This window comes from Sylvia atricapilla, chromosome 7, assembly GCF_009819655.1.
Source record: "Sylvia atricapilla isolate bSylAtr1 chromosome 7, bSylAtr1.pri, whole genome shotgun sequence".
Lineage (NCBI taxonomy): Eukaryota > Metazoa > Chordata > Aves > Passeriformes > Sylviidae > Sylvia > Sylvia atricapilla.
Genome location: NC_089146.1, coordinates 17,326,426 through 17,353,309, shown reverse-complemented (window position 1 = coordinate 17,353,309; position 26,884 = coordinate 17,326,426). Strand labels below are relative to the sequence as shown.

The window sequence follows — 26,884 nt, the reverse complement described above, 5'->3', positions numbered from 1 at the left end:
ACCATGGCCTATGCAGATGAGTCTTTACACTTCCTACTCTGCCAAAATTCCCCACACATGCAGAAAAAGATCACTTGATAAACTGGAGTATATTAAGAGACAAGAAGTGTAACCGGACCTTTGCAATTTGCATTACAAAGTATTTTTTAAATCAACAACAAACAGAAAAATGCAGCAGAACAAAGCTCAGTCTCCAAGAAAATGCAGACACTCACTTGCAATCAAAGAATAATCCTAATCCCCAGGAAATTTAATTGAGGAAACTTCACCTTACTTTATTCTCATTCCTTCATCACTATTATAGTCAAAAATCAGTGCAGTGAAGGTGACTGTGCTTCTAACACTCAAAACTATCCAAAAGAAACAAAGTCTGTTCTACTTCTCCATTACTAATGATGTTTCTCATCAGGATTTTCAAACATAAAAGAGATTTTAACATATCTACAAGCTTACATGCACAGCCAAACTGCTGTACTCTAAAATAATTAAGAGTGACATTCATTACTGAATTATTCACCACTAAAAATAGGATTTGAAATCTGCATCTGAGATAATGATACAATACTGAAATTACAGCATTGATACTGTGGTTAGCACCCTGTTCTCCTCCAAACATTTCTGAGGACCTGTTGATGAGGTTCTGTTGATGGTGCCCAGGACTAACAACCCTGGACGGAAACATACTGTAAATTCCAGAATCTGGTCCTCAATAGGAAAGCTGGTTTCTTAAGACGCTTACCTTCCCGCTTTCTTCCATTCATTAACAAAGACAAGTGAGTAAAGCACAGTTTCTCCTTCACTTTTTCCATTTCAGTGTTTAGGACATCACTGTCTTGGAGTATTATGAAAGAGAAATACCTATTCTCCTAAATACAAGCTAGTCTGAATATAAAAATTTACCACATAAAAAACAAGCCAAGAACTCTGAGGCTAAAAATCTCACTTAAAGAATATTTTAAAAGGCATCAAGCTACCTTTTTAAAGGATTTTAAAAAATCCCCTAAATAATTAGTTATTAGTAAAACTAATATAGTAAACCTATATTAAACTATACATTGGTAAAACAATGTTTTAAACTATCATAAATAGGAGAAAAGCATTGCTTAGCCAGCTAAGACAGTGAGAGCATTGCTCAGCGAGGGACCACAGCTACATACAACAAACACTGAAATGACTGAGCACATTTGGATGGCCTTTGAAAAAGAGGACTGACAGAACACAGTGTCTTTGCAGACATCATTCAGGAGATAAATCACTGATAACATTCTAGAAAAAAGGTGTTTATTAAAGAGACAAAAATATTTATTCGAAGTCCCAATTCCAATGAAGATCAGGGAGAAACAAAGCTTCTTAAGTGTTAAGACAGTATATACTAAAAAAGAAGCCCTTTCTTACCCTATACAAGTTTGGAAACTTTTTAAGCAGTTAAATTTTTGCTCGGTGCAAGTTAGTATCAGATTTTGTGGTGCTTTAGATTTTGCCTATGAAAGTCCAAGAGTTTAAATAAAATCTCATACAAATTACTTGATTCCTCAACTGCCATGGCAGATTAAAAGAAGCACCGTTAGCAGATAGCAACTCATAAGACTACACAGCCAAGTATAAAACTGGTAGGGCACCCAGACACCCACAGCTGCAGTCATTCAACATTACAACCAAACCCACAGAATTTGGTATAAACAGATCAGAAACTACAATGATGATGGCCAAAACAAAAAATTAAGAACACTGAGAAGAGCATCTGCACAGAGAAGAAGAAAGGGAAGAGAAGATGGGAAGCAATGCTGTTCAGAGGGGGGTTTGGATGACATGCAGCGGATAAGACACTGATCATACACACAGCAATGAAGTGGAGAAGTTGCTTGTAGCTGACACGGATGCTCTCAGAGTACAAGAAGCCTGGTAGGTGTCATGGCTGCTGTGCTGGTTTTGATGCTGTGGGATGATGGGCTGTCCCATGTCACTCAGAACACTGGAGAGACTGTCCTTCATTTCCCTGCTCACCTTGCTCTCTACAGTCTGCAGCCTTTGATGAGTTCTAGGCATAGTGTGATGGTACCTTCATTTGCCCAGGACAGTCCTTCCCAAAATCCAGGTTTCCCTCTACTATGACCTCTCCTCTCTTTACTAGTTCATGCATCAACACATTCCAAGTAAATTACTGAGGTTTTATCTTCTGACCTTGCAACCTATACTTTAGCCATCTAGTAGTGGCATGCTGCAATCAGGTGGACCATAATTTTTGAAAAAACCATCACCATACAACCATTTTTAAAACATACAGAAGATATTTACTTGAAAATTTTTACTGTACTAATACATAGGAACCAAGACATTTGGCACAGAGCAAACTTGCTATCAGAGATAAATCACCACACCTGGGCAAAAGATGAATGCTGGACTGAAGTTAGACTCCAGGAAGGTGCTTTTGCATCTGGAGTGAGGTTACACACTGAGGCTGAGAATGGGACCCATCTTTCCATGCTTAAAGACATTGCCCCAATACCTGCTATTACCCAAACAATATGCATTCACACTCAAACAGACAGGGGACTCCAGAGGAGCAGGCAAAAGAAAGTGAAGCAAAGCAGGAAGTCTGGTGAAAGAAATCATCCAGACCAAAGGACTGGACTGGAACTAAGCCAGCAAGAATGGAATGAAATCAAAGGAGAGGGAATCTGGCAAGAACCCATGGAGAACACATCAGTTAGGAAAACGGTGGGGCAAAAAGTATGGGATGAACAGAATAACTAAATGAAGTCACTGGAATCGGTAAAACAGAAGACTACAAGAAGTCAATTGACAATATCAAAGACAGGGTACTAGAAAGAAAACAGACTGCCATTTGGCTGATGGATGACTAATTAATTTGCATTCATTAATTCATTTGTATAAGACACAATAAAGAGTAACTGTTTATTAAGCAAACAACATGCACTATCCCCCACTATACTAGGTAAGTGCTCCATGAAAAACATAGTTTCAACAGCCTGAGCTGTAAGATGTTCTCTCTCAGTCAGGCAGCAAAGATGTAGCAGGATGCCTAACTTCTGGATATGGTTAGCTTTGAATATCTGACTTCTCAACTTGTGTGTGCAAAATTTTACTTATACCCAGACAGCATATATTATCTCTTAATAATCTTTTAAAGCATTTCAGTTGTAATGCAGGAACAAGAACTGTAATGTATTTTTAAAAATATTATTTTTCATATTTCTCAGCATAGAAGATAACCTTAAAACCATTAAGCAGCTATGTCAATAAAACATCTCAACACCACCTTGGCATTACAAGTTACGATTTTAAAATTCCTTCAAATTATTTCTCAAATACATTTATTTGAATAAAATGTAATTGCCTAACCATCCACACCTGCAGAAGTACAACCAAGAACTCCAAGTCTCCATTTATTACCATAAATGGTAATAAATAACTCCATTTATAACTTTGTTTTCTAACTAGTTTAAAAATGAAGGACTGAGTGAAACAGATTAATTCATACTCAAACCTATGGAGTGTTTCGCTTGACCCATGATATTTCTTTCTTCATGTCACATTTCCCTACCCCCTCCATTTTTAAAAAATACTTGGAACATCTGAAGCAGTATGAAAAAGATGAATAAAAAAGGATTATTCACTCTCATAATACAAGATCTAAGGGGCATCAAATGAAATTATGATGTGGCAGATCCAAAACACGCATAAGGAAATACTTCTACATATAGCACATAGTTAAGCTGTGGAAGTCCCTGCTCCAGGATATTGGGATACCAAAAACTATACTTGGGTTCAAAAGGTGAATGGGTAAATTTATAGAATAAAAATCAGTCACAAAGTATTAACCACAAGTATATCATATCTGACTCAGTCAGTTCTACAATAACAGATTGCAAGAAGCTGGATGCATATACTCTGTTTGTTTAATCTGTTCCTATAATCTTCCCTGGACATCTGTTAGTGGCCTGTCAGAAACATGAAACCAGAAAAGATGGACCTTTCATCTGACCTAATTATACCTCCTCTAGCTTAAGAACACTAAAAATGCTATGAAAATTAATGGGCAATTTTTTATTTATTATGACATATACCTCACTCTTCTAAATACACAGGAGCAAAACACTAAGGTCCCTATCCTATCAACACCGATCAACATTTTTAAGAGAATGCCTACTGTAACATTTTGAAAAAAAAACATTTAAAACAATGTTAACATACATTTGGATATTCAACAAGTCTGAATTATATTAGAGAAAACAATGTTCAGAAATCCAGAAATAAGTCTCAGACCATTTAGTTACAATGCTAGAGATACTAGAAAGTCTTTAGCAACACAATTGGCTTTTTGAATTACAGTCTAGCGTCGGATGAAATTCACTTTATTGGACCTGAGAAGTTCAGTCAAAAGACCAGTTATGTGACTTTAACATATACAGTATTTCCAGTGCTTGCTCCACGTAAAATACCAAACCAAACACAATGCTAAGCATGGTCCACTGAATTCACTTGTTAATTAGCTCAATATATTTCATATTTAGAATCCACCCTATGTGGAGCATGCTCTTTAGCAGGACTAAAATGTAAAGCTTAAATTAGATCAAGGGCTGATAAATCTGATATTGTGGATTTATGTCACATCCTGGGACTTGAATGCAGTTTTAACTCATTATTATTACTACTGCTCCTCTTTTTGAGTCTTTTCACAGTAAAACTCAAATACAGTATACCATGGTTAAGGTATTAGATCCAGATTAAAATAAATTAGAAATTATTAAAATAAGAGTTTAAATACTCATTTAGAGCACAGCAGTATGTGTTAAGAATGGTTTCAGTGGATTCCCCTATAAACATCAAGATTACTGTCATCTGATCATAACACAAGTGCAACTAACACAGCTGCCATGTCAGCTTCTCTTCAGGGGCTAGGTCTTAATCATAAATCAACTGAATGACTAATTCAACATTGTTAAAACCAGCAAGTAACTGCTTGGAGCCATTCCAGTTTTTACATCTTTCAAAAGGTCAATACACCTACTCAAACACACAATAGTCCTATCTTTCACAGTGTTTTCTTCTTTTCTTGGATTGAAAAATAACACATTGGCACTTAAATTTAAGTATGTTTTAACTAACAATTATAATGTTCATTAATTCTGAAAGAGTGGCCCAGTAAAACAAAGACAATTTTAGTTTTCCTCTACAACCAAAATCAAAAAGTCTCTCCTCTCATTTGCTGTTTTTAAACACTTCCACAGTTACAAAAGTCTGACAAAAACAATCTATGGCTGAGCATTTCCTGCATTAACCTTACCTTTGTTATAGTAATACTATGAATTAAGCTCAGAAATAAGCTTTTTTGAAAAGAATGACTATAACTAAATGTGGCTTGTATTTCAAATATGAATACCTACCCCTCAAAATAACAACAAAAATCACGAAGTGGCATCTAACAGTAAAATATATTCTAATCATTTACATCTGCTTGCACCACATAAATGACAGAAGCCTACCGTTAGCATCCTTCATAGAAAACATTTATTCTGCTCTTAAATATAAAAGCTATGTTGCATAAACAGAGGATTTGAAACTGTGGCAGAGCAGCTGAAGGAAAGGAAATGGCAATCTTTCTGGTTCTAGTAGATGCCTTTCCCTATCACACAATGTTTCCCACTCATAAATACATGACAAATACTTCCTCAATCATTTTTTACGAGCAGGGATGCACAGGGGGTAGTCAATGGCTAGCTTGAGGGAAAATAGGAACAGCAGGAGGCAGAAACTGTACTGAAAATGGCTATGTGGTAAATTCTCTTCTGGAACATCACTCAGATACCCAGGCTTTGATCTTTCAGCTACAATTACACTCACATCCATGAGATCTGGGTATACTTTTTAAGAACTAAATCATTAATTATAATAGAAACAGTTAAATGGCTTCATTATATGACTCCTCAACTCAAACATCTGATTTTTTACAAATTAAAAATTGCAATTTATCCAAAGATTTGCTTTAAATTGGGTTTAACTATGTCATCATCACAACTAGTCTCACAAAAAACATGGGGTGACTGGCGACAGCTAAATCACAGACTGGCGTCGCCTAAGTAGTCTGGCTACCATTAGGGTCTGGGAAATGGTATTTACTGTACAATTAGAGCCAGTGAGCTCTACCTGTAATCATCCAAATACAGGTGTGAGGATCCTTTTTTGGACAGGGAAACCAACTCATCCATTTTCACATAAACTTCCACGTCCGTACTGTTATAGTAAACCTTAACAAACCACAGCATTTTTACATTGAAAAAGGTATCGCCTTACAACAACAGAGCAAATATGACTACCCTGACTTATATATGACTTCCTTGGGTAGAAACACTTCTTATATTTAAATTGTCGTGCCCAAAAAATATTTAGAGGAAAAACTTAATTTAAAATTACACAATTTTGGCCAAATATGAAGAGCTTACATGATTATATTGCTTGTCAAGTCTATTCTGAAGACTGTGCTTGGGACTGAGAGGGTTTGCTATTAAAATACGTAAAATTTTATTCTTTAGTACCAACACAAAATGTCTTGGAGTATCAAAAGGACAGTTTTAGTTGCAGTAATTTCACAGAATTTATTCTAATGATTTATTGGAGTTAACCATCTGACATTAATTATTGTTTTGGCTTCCAGTCTATGAATGTTTATTTTTCAGTTTAAAGCCTTCTCACTCTTTGATATCATATGGAAATGAGAATTTTTAATGGAAAATTGAAACCATGTGCATCTAAGTACTTAATGAAGTACAGGGAGAAACAGAGGGTGTACTTTAGGAGAATTCAGATATTCCGCTTTAGATACTTTTGATTTGTTTGGATGAGTTACATGCATATATCTGTTCACAAACATACATTTATACATCTTCAAAGTGTCTCGCAAGTACAGTGTTTAAAATTCTGAATTGTAAGAAAAGATTTGCTGTTTGGTTGGGTGTTTTTTTTTTAACTAAACACACTGCTATAGATTTTCCTTCATCATATACTAACTACCCAATCTGTTCCCTCCTCCACTGAGTGGTATTTATGCCATCTAGAGCTTCCAATGACATACTAAATGCTGTACTTCTCAACAGTGGATTCCCAACATATGTCTGCCCTGTTAGGACTGGATCTTCATTCAGTTCACTGAATGTCTGACAGATTGATTTTGTAACCATCACGCACCTGCGTCACAATATTGATGTCAGAAACACCTGACTAAAACCTGAGCTATTCATGGCATTAAAGCCCATCAAAAGAGGTCTGTAAACCACAAGCAACATACAAGAAGTGGTAAGAAAGCCAGGCACCCAACTGCAAACAGAAGAGTAATGTTAAAATGTGCAATTTTGTTTGAAAGACTTCAGGGCAACTCACATAGCCTTAGTCTTCTGGCATTCAATTCATTCTTTTGGAATGAAAAAGATGTTGTTCAGACAACCAGCTTTATAGAACATGATAGAGCCATATGCTTATTTAAATTAGTACTTCTAAATGTAATCTATTTTCTTCAAAGTTAATGGATTCATGTTAAAATGTAAGGATGGAAAGCATGTTCTTTTCTGCAGTTTCAGTCAAGGTTTCACCATATGCATTGTACTCAAGCAGCATGTCAATGGGAGCATAACAAGTAAAAGAAGTACAAGATCAGTTCATATAGATATTTTAATTAATATTCTTGGTGATCTAAATGTGAAAGGAATTACTGACCATTGAAAAATGTGAAACAGAAATACAGATTTAGACATTTAACCTGTACAAACTCACCACTTGTTTTTCTTTCTAATGTAGTCTTTCTCAGACAGATTAACCAAGTAGATCATCGGTTTTGAAGTAAAAAACAAATGTTTGTTCAAAACATCAATCTGGAAGTAAGAATAGAGGGGAGAATTTTAAAAACAGTTTACACCAACTCATTTTATGATCACTTTCCGCATAGCACATCTGAGAAGGCTACAGAATTCAAGTATAATACATGAATCACAGAGAAGCATAGATTCAGCTATTTAATATTCAATACACTACTAGCACGAAATCTTAAAAAAAAAAAAAACAAACCCACCAACAACAACTTTAAAAAGAACCAGTAACAGGTATCAAAATTAGAAGTCAATTCATGGAGTAATATTTATAGCCTACCTCTTTGTCATTCCAATCATGATAGAAGCGGACAGCTTTCTTTTCATCTATTACCCATGTCTTGATTTTGCACATTACGTCCTATGCAAGATCAAAAAAAAAAAAAAAAACCAAAGTCAAAAACTCAGCTGGATATCAAGACTATTCTCTTCCATAAACAAGGCATGTATCAATTAAGATTCAAAACATACACATAAACTAAAAATTAGGTAATACCTTTTAGAAACAAATTTTTACTCTCCCAGAAAACCAGAAATTGCTGCTTTAAAGTCACTAAAGAGCAATATGGATTATTAAAGTCATCCAAATCCCACATTTAGAAAGTTACATACACAGTATTCAAGTATCATCTCTTGTCACCAAGAACATCAGCAGAGCTCATAAAATATATGTAAAAATCAGTACATTTTAGATTGCTTTTCGAACTCAGTAAGACGCAACATTTCAGCATCCAGCGGGAGAGACCACATACAATATAAACATGCCATTAAGAAAAGGGAATGGGTGGGACAAAACACAGCAAATATTTTTTTTTTTTTTAAATTGTGAGCAAAAGAAACGGAGCCTATTATTGATGATCCACCCTCAAGAAATTAATTCAAACCGCCAAAGCCCTTTTTATTCCGCATTAATTTTTCGCCAACACCTTCTCCCTCCTCCCCCCAAAATGAAACCTGCCAAAGCCTCCATTACACAATGGCAAGAGCCTTGCACTGGTGACCTCCAACCAGCTGCATTCACTTTCAGAACATCTCTCTCGGCAGGAAATCTAAAGGCCTTTTAGTTAGCAAGCTAGTGTGCATTCAGAAGGAGTAACTGCAGGAAGAGCCCAATGTGCTTTGTTTCTCTGGCCTTTCTTCACAGAAAGATTAATCATCTGTGAAATGGAAACGGCAAACAGCAAGTGACACAAACTGAACCCTTCAAGCCTTTCCTCATCAGTTTTGTGGTCGTGAATCCGAAAGCTGCGTGTGGCACGGTTTTCCTTACAGGCAGGTGTTAATAAAAGGCTCTTGGGTCTGAAAGGTCAAACTCGGCTCTTCTAGGAGTAGTACATTTTAGAGTTGCCTATTTTTTGTTGTAGATAATTTATGATCATGCTTTAAATAATGCATTTTTTAAAGTTGTAATTGATGCAACTGAGCATTAGGATCTTTAAAATACAAGGAAACATTCTGTGAACTGTTGAGCACACAACATTTTTTGCACTTAATGCTATGCAGTTGAAGTACATTTATAAACAACCACAAATAACATCAGTATTTACTACTGTCTTTTCTAGTCTTGCAGTAGCTTTAGTGGAGGAAAAAAATAAAAGAAAAAGCTCTTCTAAATCTTCAGAGCCTGATTTGAAACACTCCAGGAACAGGACTCCCCACAGATTTTAATAAGGAAGGGGCAAGCTAAAACTTTTAATGAAATCTAACATGTTCTGCCTAAGAATAATCACTTTTACTCTCCTATAACTGAATTTCACTCATAAATGTTTAAAAGTGGCTAATATAACACCATTTCCTACAAGGAGAAGATCAAAATGCTATATTACAAATGCATTATGATTAAAAAAGCACTGTGCAGCTTTGCTATTAACTGTTCTTTAAACCCTAAAAGGCTTCCCATAGATCTCACTTGGCACTGCATATACAACCTTTGACAAGTAATGTAGACCATTTTTATTCATTGCCTAAAATTGTAGGCAATTATGTGCGTCACACTGGCCACCTGCAAATTCTGAATGCCTGCTCCAGTTGTCAGAGCAAAAAACTAATGTCGGAGGGGATTAATCTAGGGGGAGAGAGTCCTCTTTAATGGCTCCAGCAGGTGAAATGGCCCAGCTGGTTACTATGATGAGTGGCCAGAACAGCTTATGTAGAGACATGCAACAAGATTACACATAAAGAAGAAAACAGTGGTACCATCTTATCTTTAACCCTATGTGTTTTCTATTTTTTAATTAATCAGTATAAACAAGATAAGGGAAGCAATTCTACCCGTAAGTACTTTTCACTTAAGATCTTTATCCTCAGCTTCTCTTTACATAGATATATATAAAAATCAAGACAATCACCAAGATTCCTGTTCAGCAGTGAAGGAATTCTGGTTGCACTCTATTTTGGGTTTTGAATTAGTTCTGTAGGCACCTACCACATGGCTTTCAGCATTACAGTTTCTCCCACAACATCAATTTGCTACATATAAACTGGAGTAAATAAAAAATTGACAGAAAAAAAACCACTATAGCAGAAGTCACCAGAGCCAAACTTTTAAGTTTCTGTTTAAGCAGAAATGAAATGTTTTGTAATCACACTGTAAGGGGAGCTACAAAACACAGAACCTCCAGAAAATTTTAAGCATCAACACAGTAAATAAAATCTGGCCTTTCTAAAGCCTATCTAAGCACAGAGCTGCCAATCAAAACCTCTCTTCCACATTCTTATAGTGACACACAGTCTAAATCCATTTTGGCACTGACCTAATATTTAGTAAGTTCTCATTTATGTACCTGACTTGGTGCTGTTTGCAACTGTTGTTCTAAAGGAGTGATTATAGGGACAACTTCCACAGCTAAGGCTGACCTACAGCATTATATGCTGGGGAGAACTGACAGCTGTATACTCAAAATTTTATTTTGGTTTTATAGGGAAGTTGGCAAAGCTTTGGAAAACTTTCTTTAGATAAAAGGATGGAAACTTGTAAGCAAATGTAGCATTTTTGTATAAAGCTGATGAAGCAGTGAGACACAAAGAAGTTCTCTGATGGACTATATGGGCAGCAGTCACACCATGCAGAATGTAAGGTACACAGCCCAGAAATTTAAAAATGTGTCAGCTGAACTTAAGATTCCCCTGCATCAGTGGTGGTGTTCCACTGAAATGGGACTTAACTCCTTAACAAGAAATTGTTAAACAGAAATGACAATATGAAGAAAGGTTTGTGTTGCCGCATATTTCTTTCTGGCCTCAGCTGCCCCAATACTCTAAACAAACATCCAAATAGAATATTTTTGGGTTATTTCTCATGCAGCACCCTTTTTAATTATTTGCTTCTATTTAGGACTGGTGAAAAGAGTACAATCTGATCTTTTTATCTTCTCTATCACTGTACCAGTCATTTAAACACATTTAATCACTACTCAAATTAACTTTGATATGCTTAATAACAGAATACAGAGCAATGGTCAGCTTTGTTTTATTAGATCTGGCCTCTCCAGTTGTACACTTTGAGGTCAATCTGTCACCAACAGAATGATCCACTTTGCCTCCTTTGATGAGAGGGGTACTCTTGTTTTCCAGCTAGCAACACTGTAACAAGACCCATTCAGAATGCCACCAAAAATCCCTCCAAATTCCAATTTGCTTACAGTTGTCAAGGCATATGAAATACAGCAAACTTAATGAATATCGAATATCACTGTTTTAAAAATCAGTTAATTTCTGACTATATGCATGGCAATATATTTAGCACATATGAATACTCAGTATATTTAGCCATATGAAACACAGTGATTTTAATTACGTCCTGCTCTCATATTTCGAAGATCACAAGTAGTCAATCCACGAATGCTAAGCAGGACATTCACAGTAAGTCCAGCAGCATAAAATAATGATATACATGTAAATTGCATATAGCAGATTTACCAAGACCTACTCATGAGACACTACTGCATAGAAAAATGTGCATACATTAATAGACTTTCTGGATGAATGATAGCAATAATGTGTGCCAATGCCAAATTCTTCTTACAGCAAGAGGGACTAAACTGAAGCTTGGAAAACTCACTTGCCTACTTGGCATCAGAGAATTGTGATTTTTTTTTTCTGTTGTAAATTACCAGGGCATGTAATTAACTTCCGCAAATTTAATAAAGAAATAAGCAGTTGTGAGGATTATCACTTCACACTTCAAAGTGCAAGTGAATTCCCTGTGATCCTGCAGGCAGTGCAAATGTCTCCACTACGACAGAGCCACTATGAGTACAGTAGGGTCTTTCCCCCCACCAAGGGAAATAAGGAGTGTTTTGCCGCACCCTAATCATTCCCTTCAAAACTTAGAATATTCAAAAGCTTACCATCTCTATTTAAAAGCTTCAAAAGCATTTAAATACTTTAAATTAAAATGTTTCAATTATTCAAAATTCTATCATTTACACTGCTCTGCTGCTTGGAAAAGCTACAAGGAGCACCTAAAACATTATCTGTAGCTCTTAGTTAGCTCTTCTCCTTTCATTCCAAAGTCTAATACCACTGCATATCAGTAATGAAGATGGCAGTATATAAATAACATATTCTGACTTCCCTTAAGAACCTGCCTCAGTGGCAGAAGGTATTTCTTTAATAAATCACTGCATATACTAAATGGAGTCAACACCACCTATTGAGTAGATCTCAGAATACAACAGTAAATATAAACCCCAGTGTGTGTGTTTCTGATGGCACTCCAAACAAACTCTGCCTTTCACTGGTTACCATCTTTCAACAGCCAAAAAAGTCCATGTTAATGACACACACATTCTGAGAATAATAAATTACTAACAGAAACCTATGTAGGGAGCAGAACTGCCCTACAGCTTTAGTGAAAGCAAATGATGCATTCGATAAAATGAAACACTGAAGTTCATACACTGCTGGGCAGGGACAAAGGGAGGGTGGATACAGTATTTACCAATAGAGGACTTCCCTTTGCCAGAGTGACTGAGAAGCCTGGAGGGTCACAAGCCAATGAACTGTACTGTAACTAGAAGACTACACTGGAGTATTTAAATAGCCTAATGTCCAATGGAAATCATTCTACACTTATCTCTGCTGAAATAATGAAAAAATGGAGAAAAACCAGAGGTTTTGAGAAAGTGCTTATACATGAAGACTTAGTGTTCTTAAATTCTAAGCTTTTTATTCTTATTGCATTTTATATATATATATATATATGTATATGTATATGTATATGTATATGTAACAGAAACCTCACATATACAGGGTTTTTCACACTAGCATAGAGAAATCAAATGACTGGTAAGGCTTGACAAATACAGACTAAAGCTGTGTCTTATTTCTAAACAGTAAAGATAATACTTACTGGCACAGCCTATACAAGTTAAAGTAATTTAACCCTAGCCAGAAAATATTTCAATAAAGTTTAATTTTTCCCATAAGAGATTACATTCCATTTCAAACACAGTTGTAAGAATAAAGTTGGGATATGCGAGGGTTGAAACTGGATAATTATTATTCCATCCAGCCTTCGAAATTTCAAAGTGGCTTTTCAGATACAAACAGAGAACGATGTTTTTTGAGCTACTCATAGCTAGTTTAACTGTGCTGCACCAAGAGCAATTTACTGAGCACACACAATTTTCCTTGTTAACACAAGGTGTCTGGAGTGCACTGAGCCCAGAGTCCTTCTATTCACAGCTTTCCTTGGAAATCTTTTCACTTCTATTGAACATAGCCTCAGCTCTCTGCTCTTCCTGGAGCTTTTCTGGTGATTTAGAAGATTGAGGCTGAAGCGACATACTAAGAATTAATTCTAAAAACACTGTTTAAAAAAATGGTATTTTAAAGGAAAATTAAGACAAATTTTGCAATTTCAAAAAAGTCTAGATCATTTTCACTATGGTAAGTGCTTACAGAAGCTGTAGCAGGTGGGTGCAGGAAAAAGAACAAGCCAGGTACTGCATCAACCGGAGTCACAATGAGCTCCTCTGTGTACAAAACAATGTCTAATCTCTTACAATTCCCTTGCTCACTGACTTTAATAAAAATACAATGGGACAAGTAATGGATTTAGGACAAGTGTATTATCCTTTCTTCTATTTAATACCTCTTTGCAGAGCGAGTACAAGCTGTACATGATGTAAGATTTACTTAGAACTAGATGCCAATAATGTTTATGAACCACAACAAGCACTTTCACCCAAAACATCCTACAGGCATTCCAAGCAAGGTAATTCATGTCAATAATCCCCAGAGTCTCCTGTGTGGGTCATCCTTGTGGGCTCTACAATATTATACATGAAACAACTCGGCCACTTGTCGCTTCTCAAAGAAAAAAGCAAGCAAGAATACAGAAAGCAGTTTATCTACAAGTGATTATTTCCAGCAGTTCAGAAATCCAGAACAGGGAAATTGCACTGAAAAGTAAAATGAAATATCTTTTGCAGAGTTGCACAAAACTTTTCTTATTGGATTAACCAACCCACAAAAATTTCCAAATAAATCCATGTGTGACTGTATTTGTTGTAGATTTGTGTGAATTGAGCCAAATGAAAAATGTGTCTTTTTCAGAATACGGCTATTTTTATATAGTGTTATTTTGGCATATGCATATACAGTTTAAAATGGCCTGGATCTAGACATACCCAGGGAGACATGATTTACAAAATTAATTACTTTAAGCTACTTGTCAAATATACACAGGAAAGATCAGCCTTGACAGAAAGTATTTAAGCCCTGACTTCTCTTTGTCTACTGATAATACCAGAAAAATCCAAACGTGTGTTAACACATTACGTACTTTTAAGTCAGGCTTTACTACCAATCAATTCACAAACATCTGCCATGCTACAGTCAAAATGTTCTCCAGAATGAACTTTAATTTCCTCTAAATACCACATTAAGCACAGTAAATGGTCCACTCAAGATTTTAGGCATAATTATATGCATTAAGAATATAAATATTTTCTTGATTCCCTATGATTTAAGTTAGCAATTGTAAAAGCCATCAGCAGAGAGTATGTCAACAGTGTAGTGTACACTGCTCCTTTTTTTCCATCTCCTGTGGAATAAACTGGCATCTCAAACTCTCCTCACACAAGGAGACCAAAGAAACTGGCAAAAAAAAAATTATACAATTTATCCCTGTATTTCTCTTCAACTTGGAATGAAAGAAAGGTGAACATTCCCAACTGACATCATCAGTTAGAGGAAATAAGAGTTCATCCATCCGTGAGAACTCTGGCAAGCGCTTGCAGCAAGAGGTCAGCGAATTCTGCTTGGCACCATCACATTCATCAGAATATTGCAGAGAGGAAAGATTTTCATCCAGTATATATCGGTAATAAGCAGAAACTGACTCTACCAGCTCTCTGATGTATGTGAAGTATCTCCCATACCATATTGGTGATTTTAACAACAAATGATGAACACAAGAACATCCTTCAGACAGTTACTACATTCTCAGGATAGGATCAATACATTAAATGTAAGGGAGGAGAATGGAAAGGATTTAAGCTACTTAAACCATCATTAGGAAGGTTTTGCTTTACTCTTCATAATACATATATGCTGACAAATACAATGACCATAGGTAGAGTGTAAGTATTCATTATCAGGTCATTGCCCATCACAGTAACAAACCAAGTTTGATGCCTTTCTTTTAAGCTGAATATGCACTGGATGGTTCTGGTACCATTACACTAAGAAGGACTCTCCAACTGCTCTCTTCATAACTGCAATTGCTCTTCCTGTTACAAAACTTGCTTGATTTGATAAACTAATCTTATTTTTAAAATGACAGACTTTACAATGGAGACTTGTGAAAGCATCCCATTCAGCTGAACACTGGAAGTTCAAATCCCATGAACGCTGATCCTGACCTACTGTAGGCCACATTTCAACTGAAAATTGGAAGTTCAAACACTGTGCACAGTGATTCTGACCTAAAGATTGTATCTTCATATCATTACTATCAATAATCTGTATCAACTCAACTACAAACAATATCCTTATAGTCAGATATGTAGATCTCAATAATGTTACTGTAAGAATTCTTGTGTGCTGGAATTCAACACTTTGGGCACTAACAAATGGCTGAAGGAAAAGCTATCTGTTGCAGAGCTATCAATTTCTAAGGACTAGAACTGAATCAGGCTGGAAGGACGTTGGAAGAGAATCCTGCAATAATGTTAAGTTAAGTGTTTTAGATGGTATTGAACACTTCTGTCACCAGGAAAAAAATCCTACCAACTTAAAAAAAATAAATTAATTTTATCATTAGTACATTCTGATTTAAAAAGTCATGCATATTTGAATTTTACTTTGAAATCCCTTGCTATCCAAAATGACAGACGAGTAATAAGCTAATAATAAAGTTTAACTCAATATCTATCACGTCTCTGCATATACCAGCACCAGACAGATTTAAAATATGAAATCAAAAGTACTCTGATTGCTTTCTGAAATAATATTTGCACTGTTTTAATACATGCAAATAACAGGAGTATTTTTAATCTATAATTCCTCTTTAGAAGGTTATAGCCAAAATAATATTTAAAGGTACATCAAGTCTGAAAGACTTACCCTTTTATTACCCTTAGTAATAGCAGACATTCATTTCTGAGAAGGCAGTGGGAATACTTGCAAAAAAAAATACATGTGTAAAAGAAGCTATTTCAAGCTTATGTCAACATTACATTTTGGTGATCTTAGACCATATTGTACCACTGATTTTTAAGTAGAACTTGAAAATTATTTCATTGATAGCTCCCTAACAACAGTCAGCTATTTTATTTCTGCTGACAGGGGATTGAAAAATCAATTCTCTGAGAGGTAGGACAAACAGTTAACACTACTCAACTGCCAAGCCAGGTCACTGCACAAAGGTGAATTTACCACCTGAAGGCAATGTGGGCTTAGACAGAGGAAAAATTATAATTAGCAAGTTAGAACACCATGCCAGAAGGGCAGGCAATCAAGTACAAATCTCGGATTTAAGTACTGTCAACTGATACACACACAATCGTTTATTTTTCTCCTCCTAAACCTTTCTGGAGATTTCAGACTACCAAGTCACAATTGTGTGGCTTACTGATAAAGCAAACCTTCTCAAGCAGACAATTCATATTTATAAAACAAGACAAATGACTTCTATAACTCTCAACCAGTTGAAATTTTTGAGAATCAAGACCTCAAGCATCTTTACCTTGAATTGTTCCAAAAGAAATGGGGGAAAAGAAAACAATGTAGCTAGTGACAGACAAGCTAAATTCCAAAAGGAATGGGGGAAAGAAAACAATAAAAAAGAGAGATAATAAAATTTTAACATCATGATGAAAAAAACCCAATCTATGCATACCATGTTTTTGCCTTCATAACCCCCTGGTTTTCCTGAAAGGAAAAATGACTGGGAACACTCGGTGCACAGACAAGAGCTGTTTGTTCCACATCACTACTACAGAAGAAGAATACTGCTAAAAACAGGATATTAGCAATGGCTGTGTATTGTACTGGCAAATAATTTAAAAAGGCAAATCCTGAGAAGTTCTCTCCCAGTTCTGTCCCATCCTCTCTTTTTTTGAAGACAACCTGTTTGGAAAAAAGTATTCATTTCAGGCCATACTGTCTCTTCAGGATTTTTTTTTTTCCCCCTGGAAAGAGCAAGACTTGAACAGTAGCTGCAAGCTGCATGGAAACATTGTGCTGGACAGTGAACTCTCTCTGTGACAGACAAGCTAAACGCAGAATGCAATGGATTTGGGAAGTGAAGACTGATCAAACAGCCAAAATGCACTCCTAACATTTGGCTACCACTTTAGGAAGAAGGCATAATCTTTAACTCCTTTTGTCACCATTCCCACATGGTTTCCCTCTTAGACCTGTAAGTCATTTACTGCATGGTAAATCCTGCAATACTGTACTATAGTATATTGTATAGAATGCAACCACAGGCCTTCTCTGCAGCACAAAACATGAAAGGAAAAGAGGTAAGGCAAATGGTACAGGAGCGCCTCACAACCCAGTGGATGAACATCTAAAGCTCAGTAGTGGCTGGAAATGCCCAAGAGCTGCTGGTATAGTCTTATAGCTACACAAACCTGTTTCAAGAAGCTGCATAACTGGACCTAAGGATTCGTTTACCAGGAGAAGAGCTTTCACAGTCCTTCACCATTAAAAAAGTCAATTTTAGGAAGTCTAGTGTATATACATTACAATTCAAGCATACAGGTCACAGGGAAGACAAGCAAGAAGGTCCAAGATCAGCAAGATCCACAGGCATTATGCCCCACAACACTTCCTTGAAGAGATTTCCTAGTAACTATAGTTCCTATGTGCTGCCTTTGTCTCAAGGGAAGCATTAATTTGTGCCTCCCTATTCTGTTCAGTCACCCCTTCCCTGGAAACAAAGAAATTCCATGCCTTTGAAACCTCTATTGTTGTTGACAAACTCAGCTGAGACTGGTCATGTGTAACAGCTATTATTGGGAACAGAACTGGCAGAGCAACGTGACTTCAAGAACCTGATGTTTTCTGTGCTTGTGTTCACAAAAACAGGATTAAAAAAGCACAACAAATGACAGGAAGTGCATGTTACAAATACAAGGTGACAAAGTAATTTTGACAGGTGAACTACAGAGGAAGTAATAGTAGGAGACTGAAGGACGAGCCAAAGAAATGGATGAGAAACTGAAGCTGGATAGAGACAGATTAATAATAAAGATTTGAAATTTTTCTTTAATTAATTTAAATTGCACTTCTAGATTTGAGGTTTTTATTTAGTGTCTCCCTTAATTTGAGAATAATCTGACATTTTCTGTTTTCAAACACATACCAACTTCCTGTAGTTAAAAAATTAGTAAGAGCAACTCTTGTCATACAATCATAACTGTACCTACCACCCATTAAGTTACATGAGCACTATTACAAATTCTATTTAAAACCACTTTAGTTATGATTCTTTGTAATCACAAAAGTGCCAACTTCTTCCTTCACACAGGAAGAACACAGATTGTGATATAAAATCCTCAAAGCATCCAGAGAGGTACACTCAAAAACTAGATAGGAACGTTCCACCACAAGGAGCTGAGCAAAGCTGTTTCCAAAGCCAGCCACACAACAAAGTGAGAAGAGCTCGAGGCTGGGGCAGAACAGCATCACAGCACTCCTCATTTTCATCATGTTATACCAATGTAAAATTTAGCTTTAGGATGAACTTTGAATTCGCTACGGACAGGATTTTTGCTTCCTCCTTTCTTTAACATGAATTAAAAGGTGAAATACTGTGTGGATGCTATTTGAAACTGTAGGCATAAACTGCACTGTTCCTCTAAGCATGTGAAACCTTTTGTAAAAGATAAAAATCACTGTCCACATGTACCCAGGGCTGGGTTCGCATGACAGATAAGACCTTAAATGAAGGTTCTTAAATGAAGGTTCTCTCTCTCTGGGCTTACATGAAAGCCTTTAAATCATCCAACAAAAGCTGTTTTTTCTGGCCCAGATGAATCAAGAAATAAAATACTTTTCACGCCACATGAAGACTAATTCTTCACCAACAGAGGCTACCAAAGAAGTGCTTTTTAACACTGCATCATGAAGCTGAATATTTTGAAGAGGGATGTTTGCTTTCAGCTCCTGTCTGTTTCCAAACACTAGGTAGGGCCAACAAATTTCACTGCACTTCAATATTGATAAATCAACTTAGCAACACCAATGTAACAATGTTTTTCTTACTACTTACTATTGAAAAATCCATCTGAGAAAACAGTATTTTTTAATACTAACTTACTAGACATAAATAATCTATTTCCACACTGATAAACTGCTGCAGTAATTAGAGAATGCATTTTATATACCACCTGAAATATTTATAGAATATTAATGACAAAGAAAAATTAATAACCAGACTACTGGCAAAGTGTAGGGAACTCAAAAGACAAGTGGCAATAAAATACCAGTTTGCAAAAAATATACTTTGAAGTTGCTAATTATTATACATTGCTAATTTACAAAGAAACACCATATTGCCCTGTGATAACTGAGCTCATTTAAACAGCTTTCCCCAACAACATTCTAAAATTAATTTTAACTAGCAGTCATTATTTAACATGCACTAAAATCACACCAAAAAACACATTCATTTGCTGGCTATAGGAACACTAATATCAGCACCATAGTAGAACTTAACAGCAGGAATAAGTGGGAAGTAACTTTGAATTAGAACTAGACATTGATGTAAGTTTAACAAAGGATTGGCCATTCTCATACAAAGCTGTGCCAGCAAGAAAACAGTTACTTTTCAAGTTACCTTTAGCTACATCAACGAAATCTTACACTGAGAGTACAGCCAGTCATTCTAGTATTTTTCAACTCATAATAATAACAACAACAACGGTGGTAGTGTTTTGTATTACGTATGTGGGTTCAATAAGACAAACCAACAATACAAGTATTTCAATTCAATGCCAAGAGGAATTAATGATTTACTTTTATAGGTCATGTACTTACATATTCAGGTTTTAATTTCTTGTCTCCTCCTCTTACAGCTACTTTTTCAAGCTTATCTATGCTCTGCATGATCAGCTCCTCATCCTTAAGTCTAAGTTCTTCATGTATTATTTCAATGTCACGAACAGGATCTACACTTCCTTCAACATGAGTGATATCATCATCTTCAAATGCTCCTAAAACAAAAGAACACTTAAATTACCTATTAAGCTAAAAAGACACAAAATATATATATAGAACATACTATAATGAGTAAAACTGAAAGGCCATATAGTCATCCTGCCCATGTACAAGTGTCCTGTGCAGTGTTTTATATCATACTGGTTTAGTATGTTAATTTACACATCAACTCCAGGATCCAAAGCTCCCTCTCTGTATATACAAAGCATAGCACTTTACCTTTTCAGGCCAGGACTTAAAGCATTTAAGAGTTTCTCCTACAAAAGGAATTGGCTAAAGCCGTTTCCTGAAAACAGCTGGTGTGTTTAACAATATCTAACCTAGAAGTAGCAAACATGGTAGCTAAAACTGAACATCGCAGAACATTTTAATACACACAGTAATGACTACAAGAATCATGGAAAGAAAACCTTACAAATCACCTTGGCAGACCTCACTGGCTGCCCAATTTTACGCATTAAGAAATGAAGAAGTTCTAGACAAAGAATTCTGAAGTTCTGAACGACTCTTAGTGTTTCCAAGGGAAACAGGGCTTAGAAAAAAAGGCCTGAAATCATCTGGCAGACCTCGTCCCTGTTTCAATCTACTTTATCACTGTGGTTCTGACGGTGATTAGATAATGAACCACTCAGACACACAATTTACACAGCAGCTAATTTCATCGGCCTGATTTGAGGGTATGGTTTTTAGGGGGCCATCAAAGAAGCAGATGAAGGTGCATTTGTCATATATGAGTGACAACCATTCACAGTATCTGAACAAAATGGTGCTGGCCCTTATTAGAAACACATGCTATTATCACATATTTAAAGTGCAGTTGAAGCCATAATTTCAAATTGCCAACTGGAAACATAAGGTTAAAACAACCAGATATTACTGACGCATGTGTGCTGACTTCATGCCCTTCTGATGACAATCTGGCAACATAATTCAACTAGGATTGAAATTATCAGATGAGCAGCATCATTTAAAAAACAAAAGACCCTGCTCCCCCCCCCCCAAAAAAATCAACACATGTTTTAAAAATAAAAATATTAACAGCTAAAGAGAGTTTATTACTTCTCCCTGGATCAATTTTCAGGGTATTTGCATGCCTAACCTGTAACATTAAAGATATGCATAAGAATTCCAGCATGAAAAGAATGGCTTTTGAACATTACAAAAATAAAAATCAACTGATTTCTTACACAGGAAAGAAATTCAAGACATTTCTTGTAGTGAAAAAGATAGAAAACAGGGTAAACAATACACAATTTCTTAATTGATATACAGGAAGTTGTGGGGGTTCATCATGATCATCCACATCTTAAACTTCATATTTTCTTTTAACTTACTGAAAACCAAGGCTTTAGCAACAAAGCTCTTATATCAGTGCACATGGAACACAGGTTTAAAATGTTGATTCATAATCAAATATCAAAATTATTTTTTACATAAATTTAGGAACAGCGTTTCAAATAGTCGTCATCAGAAGTCATCCCTCATTCAATGTTTCTCTCCAAAGCTGATCCATGAACTGCCTAGGTACAACCAAAATTACCTCAGCAACAGATCCAAATCTGATGCTGGCCATGATGGGAGAACAGGCTGCTCTGTTAAATGGAAACACTCCACACTAATCTATACCAATGCTAGGCAATCAAGAAGAGATATCATACCTTGTCTTCCATAAATCCTTACTCACACACCTGACCGAATGAGATATAGGCTGTTCAGATGAGCAAATACTAGAAAAGAGTTTAACAGCTCTGTTCTAATTTACAAGGAAAATACTGAATATAAAGGGTAGAAGTAGGAAGATGTCACCACACAGATAAAAAAGTCTATTTTCCTCAGCCTTCTCAACAGATACTCAGCATTCATTCAGCTAAAAGTATGTAAATAATACATTCTCACATCCTTCTTCATCTGGTGTCCATGGGTTTAAAAGCAACAAAAAATCCCACACTGTTAAGTCAGAAGAAAAGCTGCACGACTACAAAGATCTTGCATTTAGAACACAAAAATAAAAAGTAAAGTAAACAGCCGGTCTTGGTCTTAAAGAAGAATGAAGCTTTCCTGAAAAAGCAAGTGTAAGGTAAATTAGTAACAACAAAAACCAGCTTATTGATTAGTTATACTTTTCTGTTTTCTTCAACAACAGCTTCATTTCTTCACATCTTCCTACTTCTTTTCACAAAGGAATTGTTGTTTATTCACCCAAACCCAATTAATTCAGTGCATTTCCACCCCTATAAAACTGACTCTACAACTTCACCTTTGTGCTCTCTTCCCAGCCCAAAAAAGGCTTTAACCCATGGACTCTTCAGTGTTCTGCCAAAGTTTTCTTCAAGTCTCCTCCTTCTGTCATGCCTGTGTTAGCAGCCATCCTGCAGTTCATTCAGGCAACATGATGACAAGAGATCTGTGTCTGGCACAGGCAGTTGCTTGCTCGGGTAAAAAGCCCCTCTCAGCTGATGATTTCCCACTAGAGCCTTTCCTCCTCACTAGTTTGCTTGACTCTTCTCATGGAATGAATGAACACTGGTTGTATATTCCATTAATGCCATGGATTTCAAGCTTAAATTTCCAATTCTACATTTAGAAGAATTCCCGTTTAGACTGACACAGTCCACAAGAAAGTAGTAGCTTTCGATTTTTTATAAACAAAAGACCAAACCGGCAGTAATGTCCACATCTTGGTACAAATGAGAGACTCTTCAAGGCCAACAGGCACTGAGCTTTTTTGGTCAATCTCTTGTTCAGAGTTTCTCAATGTCAACTTCAGTCATCAATCTAAACCAGATCATGCTCGGACCAACAGCCTTAGCTAGAGATACGACAGGGGAACACTCAAGAAGAAGGGAAGGAAAAGGCAGATGACACCACTACGATGAAAGAGTCTTAGTTTTTACTTTGTCTCAGTATCCATGTGGGGTGTATCTTGAACAATCTATTATGCCAGCCTCCAGCCTGCTTTGTAGTGATGGTCTGATACAAATGACACTGAGCCCTGTAGGGAATTCAATTCCAGTCTGCAGAGCTGCATGCAGACATAGCAAGACAGAACTGGTGGTAACCTCAGGAACTAGGCTTTGAGCAAGAGATGAGATCTCTCGGAAAAAGTACAGCTGTGAGAAACTAGCAAGTTAAGTTACTAGAAAAATGTTTTACCTAGTACCTGATTTTAAAAACTGCCTATATAAAAATGCAAAGTAGTAGGAAAAAATGGAGTTGTAAAACTGAGTTTATAAATAACACATACAAGAAAATGTGCATATTATTTACAACTTTCAGTGATGAAAATAAGTACTATAATCTTAATCTACAAATCTTAGCTGAAATAGATTGTTAGCAGCATGCTGCTACTTATTACTTTGTGTTTCTGCCTTTGTGTGAAATCCCTGTTTAGCAAGGTCTTTACACCTCTCTTTTGTTAGGGAAGATGGTATGATAGCCCCATTCTCCCTGCAGCATATATAGCAGCAAAACAGAAAACCCAAAGGCTTTATTTAAAAGTACAACAAATGGGGTACTAAGAATCCCATCACTGTCCAGTTAAAGATAAAGATATTGCAACAGCTGTACAATGAACATGATGCACAAGGTGGACACAGGCTATGAACACTGAGTAGCACTAGACTAGTAGCTGATATCGTGCATTACTTAGAAAAGCAGCCCGATGAAACTAAAAACTGCTGAATTGGAAGAAAGAGGGAAAATGGGAGGTGGGTCTTGAGATACAAGATGACAGCAAACAAATGAGAATTTTGTTTTTCTGAAGGAACAGGTAAGACAAAAAATCCCAATATCAGTTAGTTTATGGATGCTGAAGAAGAAAAATGAAAAACAAACATTGACAAAGAACTCCTCAGACTGGCTTGTCTGATGCTGCTCTCTTATGACAACAGAATCTATGACATAAATAACGGGGAGAAGGAAAAACAGACATTTGGTAGTCTTATTTTGATCTCAAGCTGATTATAGCTTGAGAGACCTTGGTAGAAAATTGAGGGAGCAAAGGCTCCCTGAAATTATACTAACAGGGCATCTGGATGAGGAAGCAAAGGACTAGAAGGGGATAGTTGTAGAACAACAGAGACTGCAAACATGGCCACGTGTCAGACGTAAAGCCTATACTGACGATGAGGAGTGTTTAAATTTGGTGAACCTCAAACAAGGTATGTCTGTCTTCTTATTGACATAATGAGGCCTCAATTTTTGTAAACATGTTAGCAACTTGTTCACACAATATCCTCTGTGGTACACTCACACCTGCCAGGCTACTGGCAGCTGAGCTCTGTGGTCTAGCATCCAAAGCTTTCATTAAGAAATCAATTTTTTCAAAGTCGTGCTAAAAAATTCATCCTTAAAAAAAGCTGTTGTGATATTTTGGAATTTCAACAAACAACAAATTGATCTAACCACTTTAATAATTTTAAAATAATACTAATTAAAAAGTATATTCACAATTAACATCTGCAAAACTAGCCACACCACTGTGTTCTCAAGACAGTATGACCTACGGACAATGACCTTCCCCGATAGTGAAAATCCATTGTACTTCCCATGTCTTCACCAATACATTTGCTTTTAAAACATAAGGCCTCAGCATTTCTCAAATATTACCCCAAACCACACCATCTTCCTTTTGACTGCTTCCTTGAGTTATATTGCCTGTGCTCCAGAACTAACCTCTTTCTACTACAGGAAACCATGGCATAGTACTGCAAGAGGAAAAAGGAATCAACCTTCCACATGGGCATAAAAATACATACATAAAATAAGACTTATACAAGAATCTCCCCAAGGAAGCATGCAACTGTCAACAGCTAAGCTAATCACACAGCAGTAACAGGAGGGTCAACTGGGAAACTCTAATCAGTAATTTCATTATTTTTAAAAAATCATTGTAACTTCTCTGGCATCTCTCTCGCACATGCCAGCAGAGGTAAACTAAATTTTTTTTCAGAAATTTTTCTGAACAGTAACTATGTCTTTTATTTTAAGAATCATATATATATATATATATATATATATGCCTTTTCTCAAATTATTTCCCATAACATCCTGATGGATTTGCACTCTACCTTTAAAAACCCTATCACTTCCTTTAGTGTACAAGAACAAAGATTACTGAGTTAGAAACATGAGGCTAACTGCAAGTAAACATCTGCTGTGGTAAATTCCCATAACATTTTAGCAGCACCCAGATACTGCTATTAAAACAAGAAAAGTATTTAGACAGGAAAATGGTAAAGCATAATACAGGAGCAGGATTCATTTTTGCCAGTTAACAGCCCCAAAATAATGGTATAAGCTGAAATTACTAGAAGTAAGGAGCCTGGAAATTATCACTGCCACACCCAGCTTGCTCTTCTGCTGCCCTTAGGTTCAAACTTTAAATACTCTTGAGTTTTGGGGAAGGGTTTATCTTTAGCTGAGCACTTCATCTGGGGTGTTTGGGTCCAAGTGTGGTGGGCCAAAAATAATTTTTAAAGTGGCCTTAAAGATATAATGCAGCAATAGCTGGTTCTGTACATTTCTTTCAAATTAATGGCTTAAAAATTGCAGAAAACAGAACAAATGGATTGAGAAGATGTGCAACTTGACTCTGATTTTTTCCTGTGGAAGTGTAGGAACTGTCAATTTGAAAGGTCTTGAGGCAACCAGGACACACAGTCTAGATTTGCTCTTGACAAGCAAAAATAGGAGCATATAAATATGTATACAGGACAGCCATAATGAATGTCACTTTTAAATGGTATCATCTAATGGCATGCACATTTCTTCCCATTTCTTTCAAAAATCAGCTTCAAAATTCCTTTGACAAAATTTACCTCTCAGCCTCCAGAAATTTTTGCATTGCTTATGTTATACCTGTCAAGATCTGATGACTGTATGTTATGTATTCATCTGAACAGAACCACTACACTTAGTTACAGGCTATCATCAACCAATTCATTCTCTTGCTAAAATCAAGTCATCCAATTACTCCTTGACTAATCAAGGCTGTTTTGGCTTTTTCTTTTTTCAAAAGGTACTCAACAGCATAAACAGTTCACTTACAAGAAATGGAAAGGGGCTAATCAGCAGAATTATTGTTTTGCTGCCACAATTTGCAGTATTTAAATGTAGTTGCTGATTGGACTGAAAGTTTTATGATATAGCATATAAAACTAGTTCGACATAAAAACGAAGAAGCTGCCTATAGCCTAAACCTTATTGTTTCTAGCTGCTCCAAGCTGCCACTGACATGCTAAAATCTAAATCACAATACTAGTTCTAAACTTACCTTATTCTGCTCCTAATTGCAATTATGGAAATTAATTATTATCTTCAAGATA

The 26,884-nt window shown here is 36.2% G+C and overlaps 1 protein-coding gene across 3 annotated transcripts in view; it reads right to left on the bottom strand.

The window, feature by feature from the left end:
• OLA1 (Obg like ATPase 1) overlaps positions 1–26,884 on the bottom strand; it is a 94,245-nt gene that overhangs the window by 30,185 nt on the left and 37,176 nt on the right. For all 3 annotated transcript variants that reach the window (XM_066322794.1, XM_066322795.1, XM_066322796.1), the window contains 3 exons: positions 20,379–20,554; positions 8,161–8,241; positions 7,789–7,886 (listed from right to left, as the gene is read on the bottom strand). In XM_066322794.1, coding sequence (XP_066178891.1) covers positions 7,789–7,886; positions 8,161–8,241; positions 20,379–20,554 — 355 coding nt within the window. The remainder of the gene's footprint in view (positions 1–7,788; positions 7,887–8,160; positions 8,242–20,378; positions 20,555–26,884) is intronic.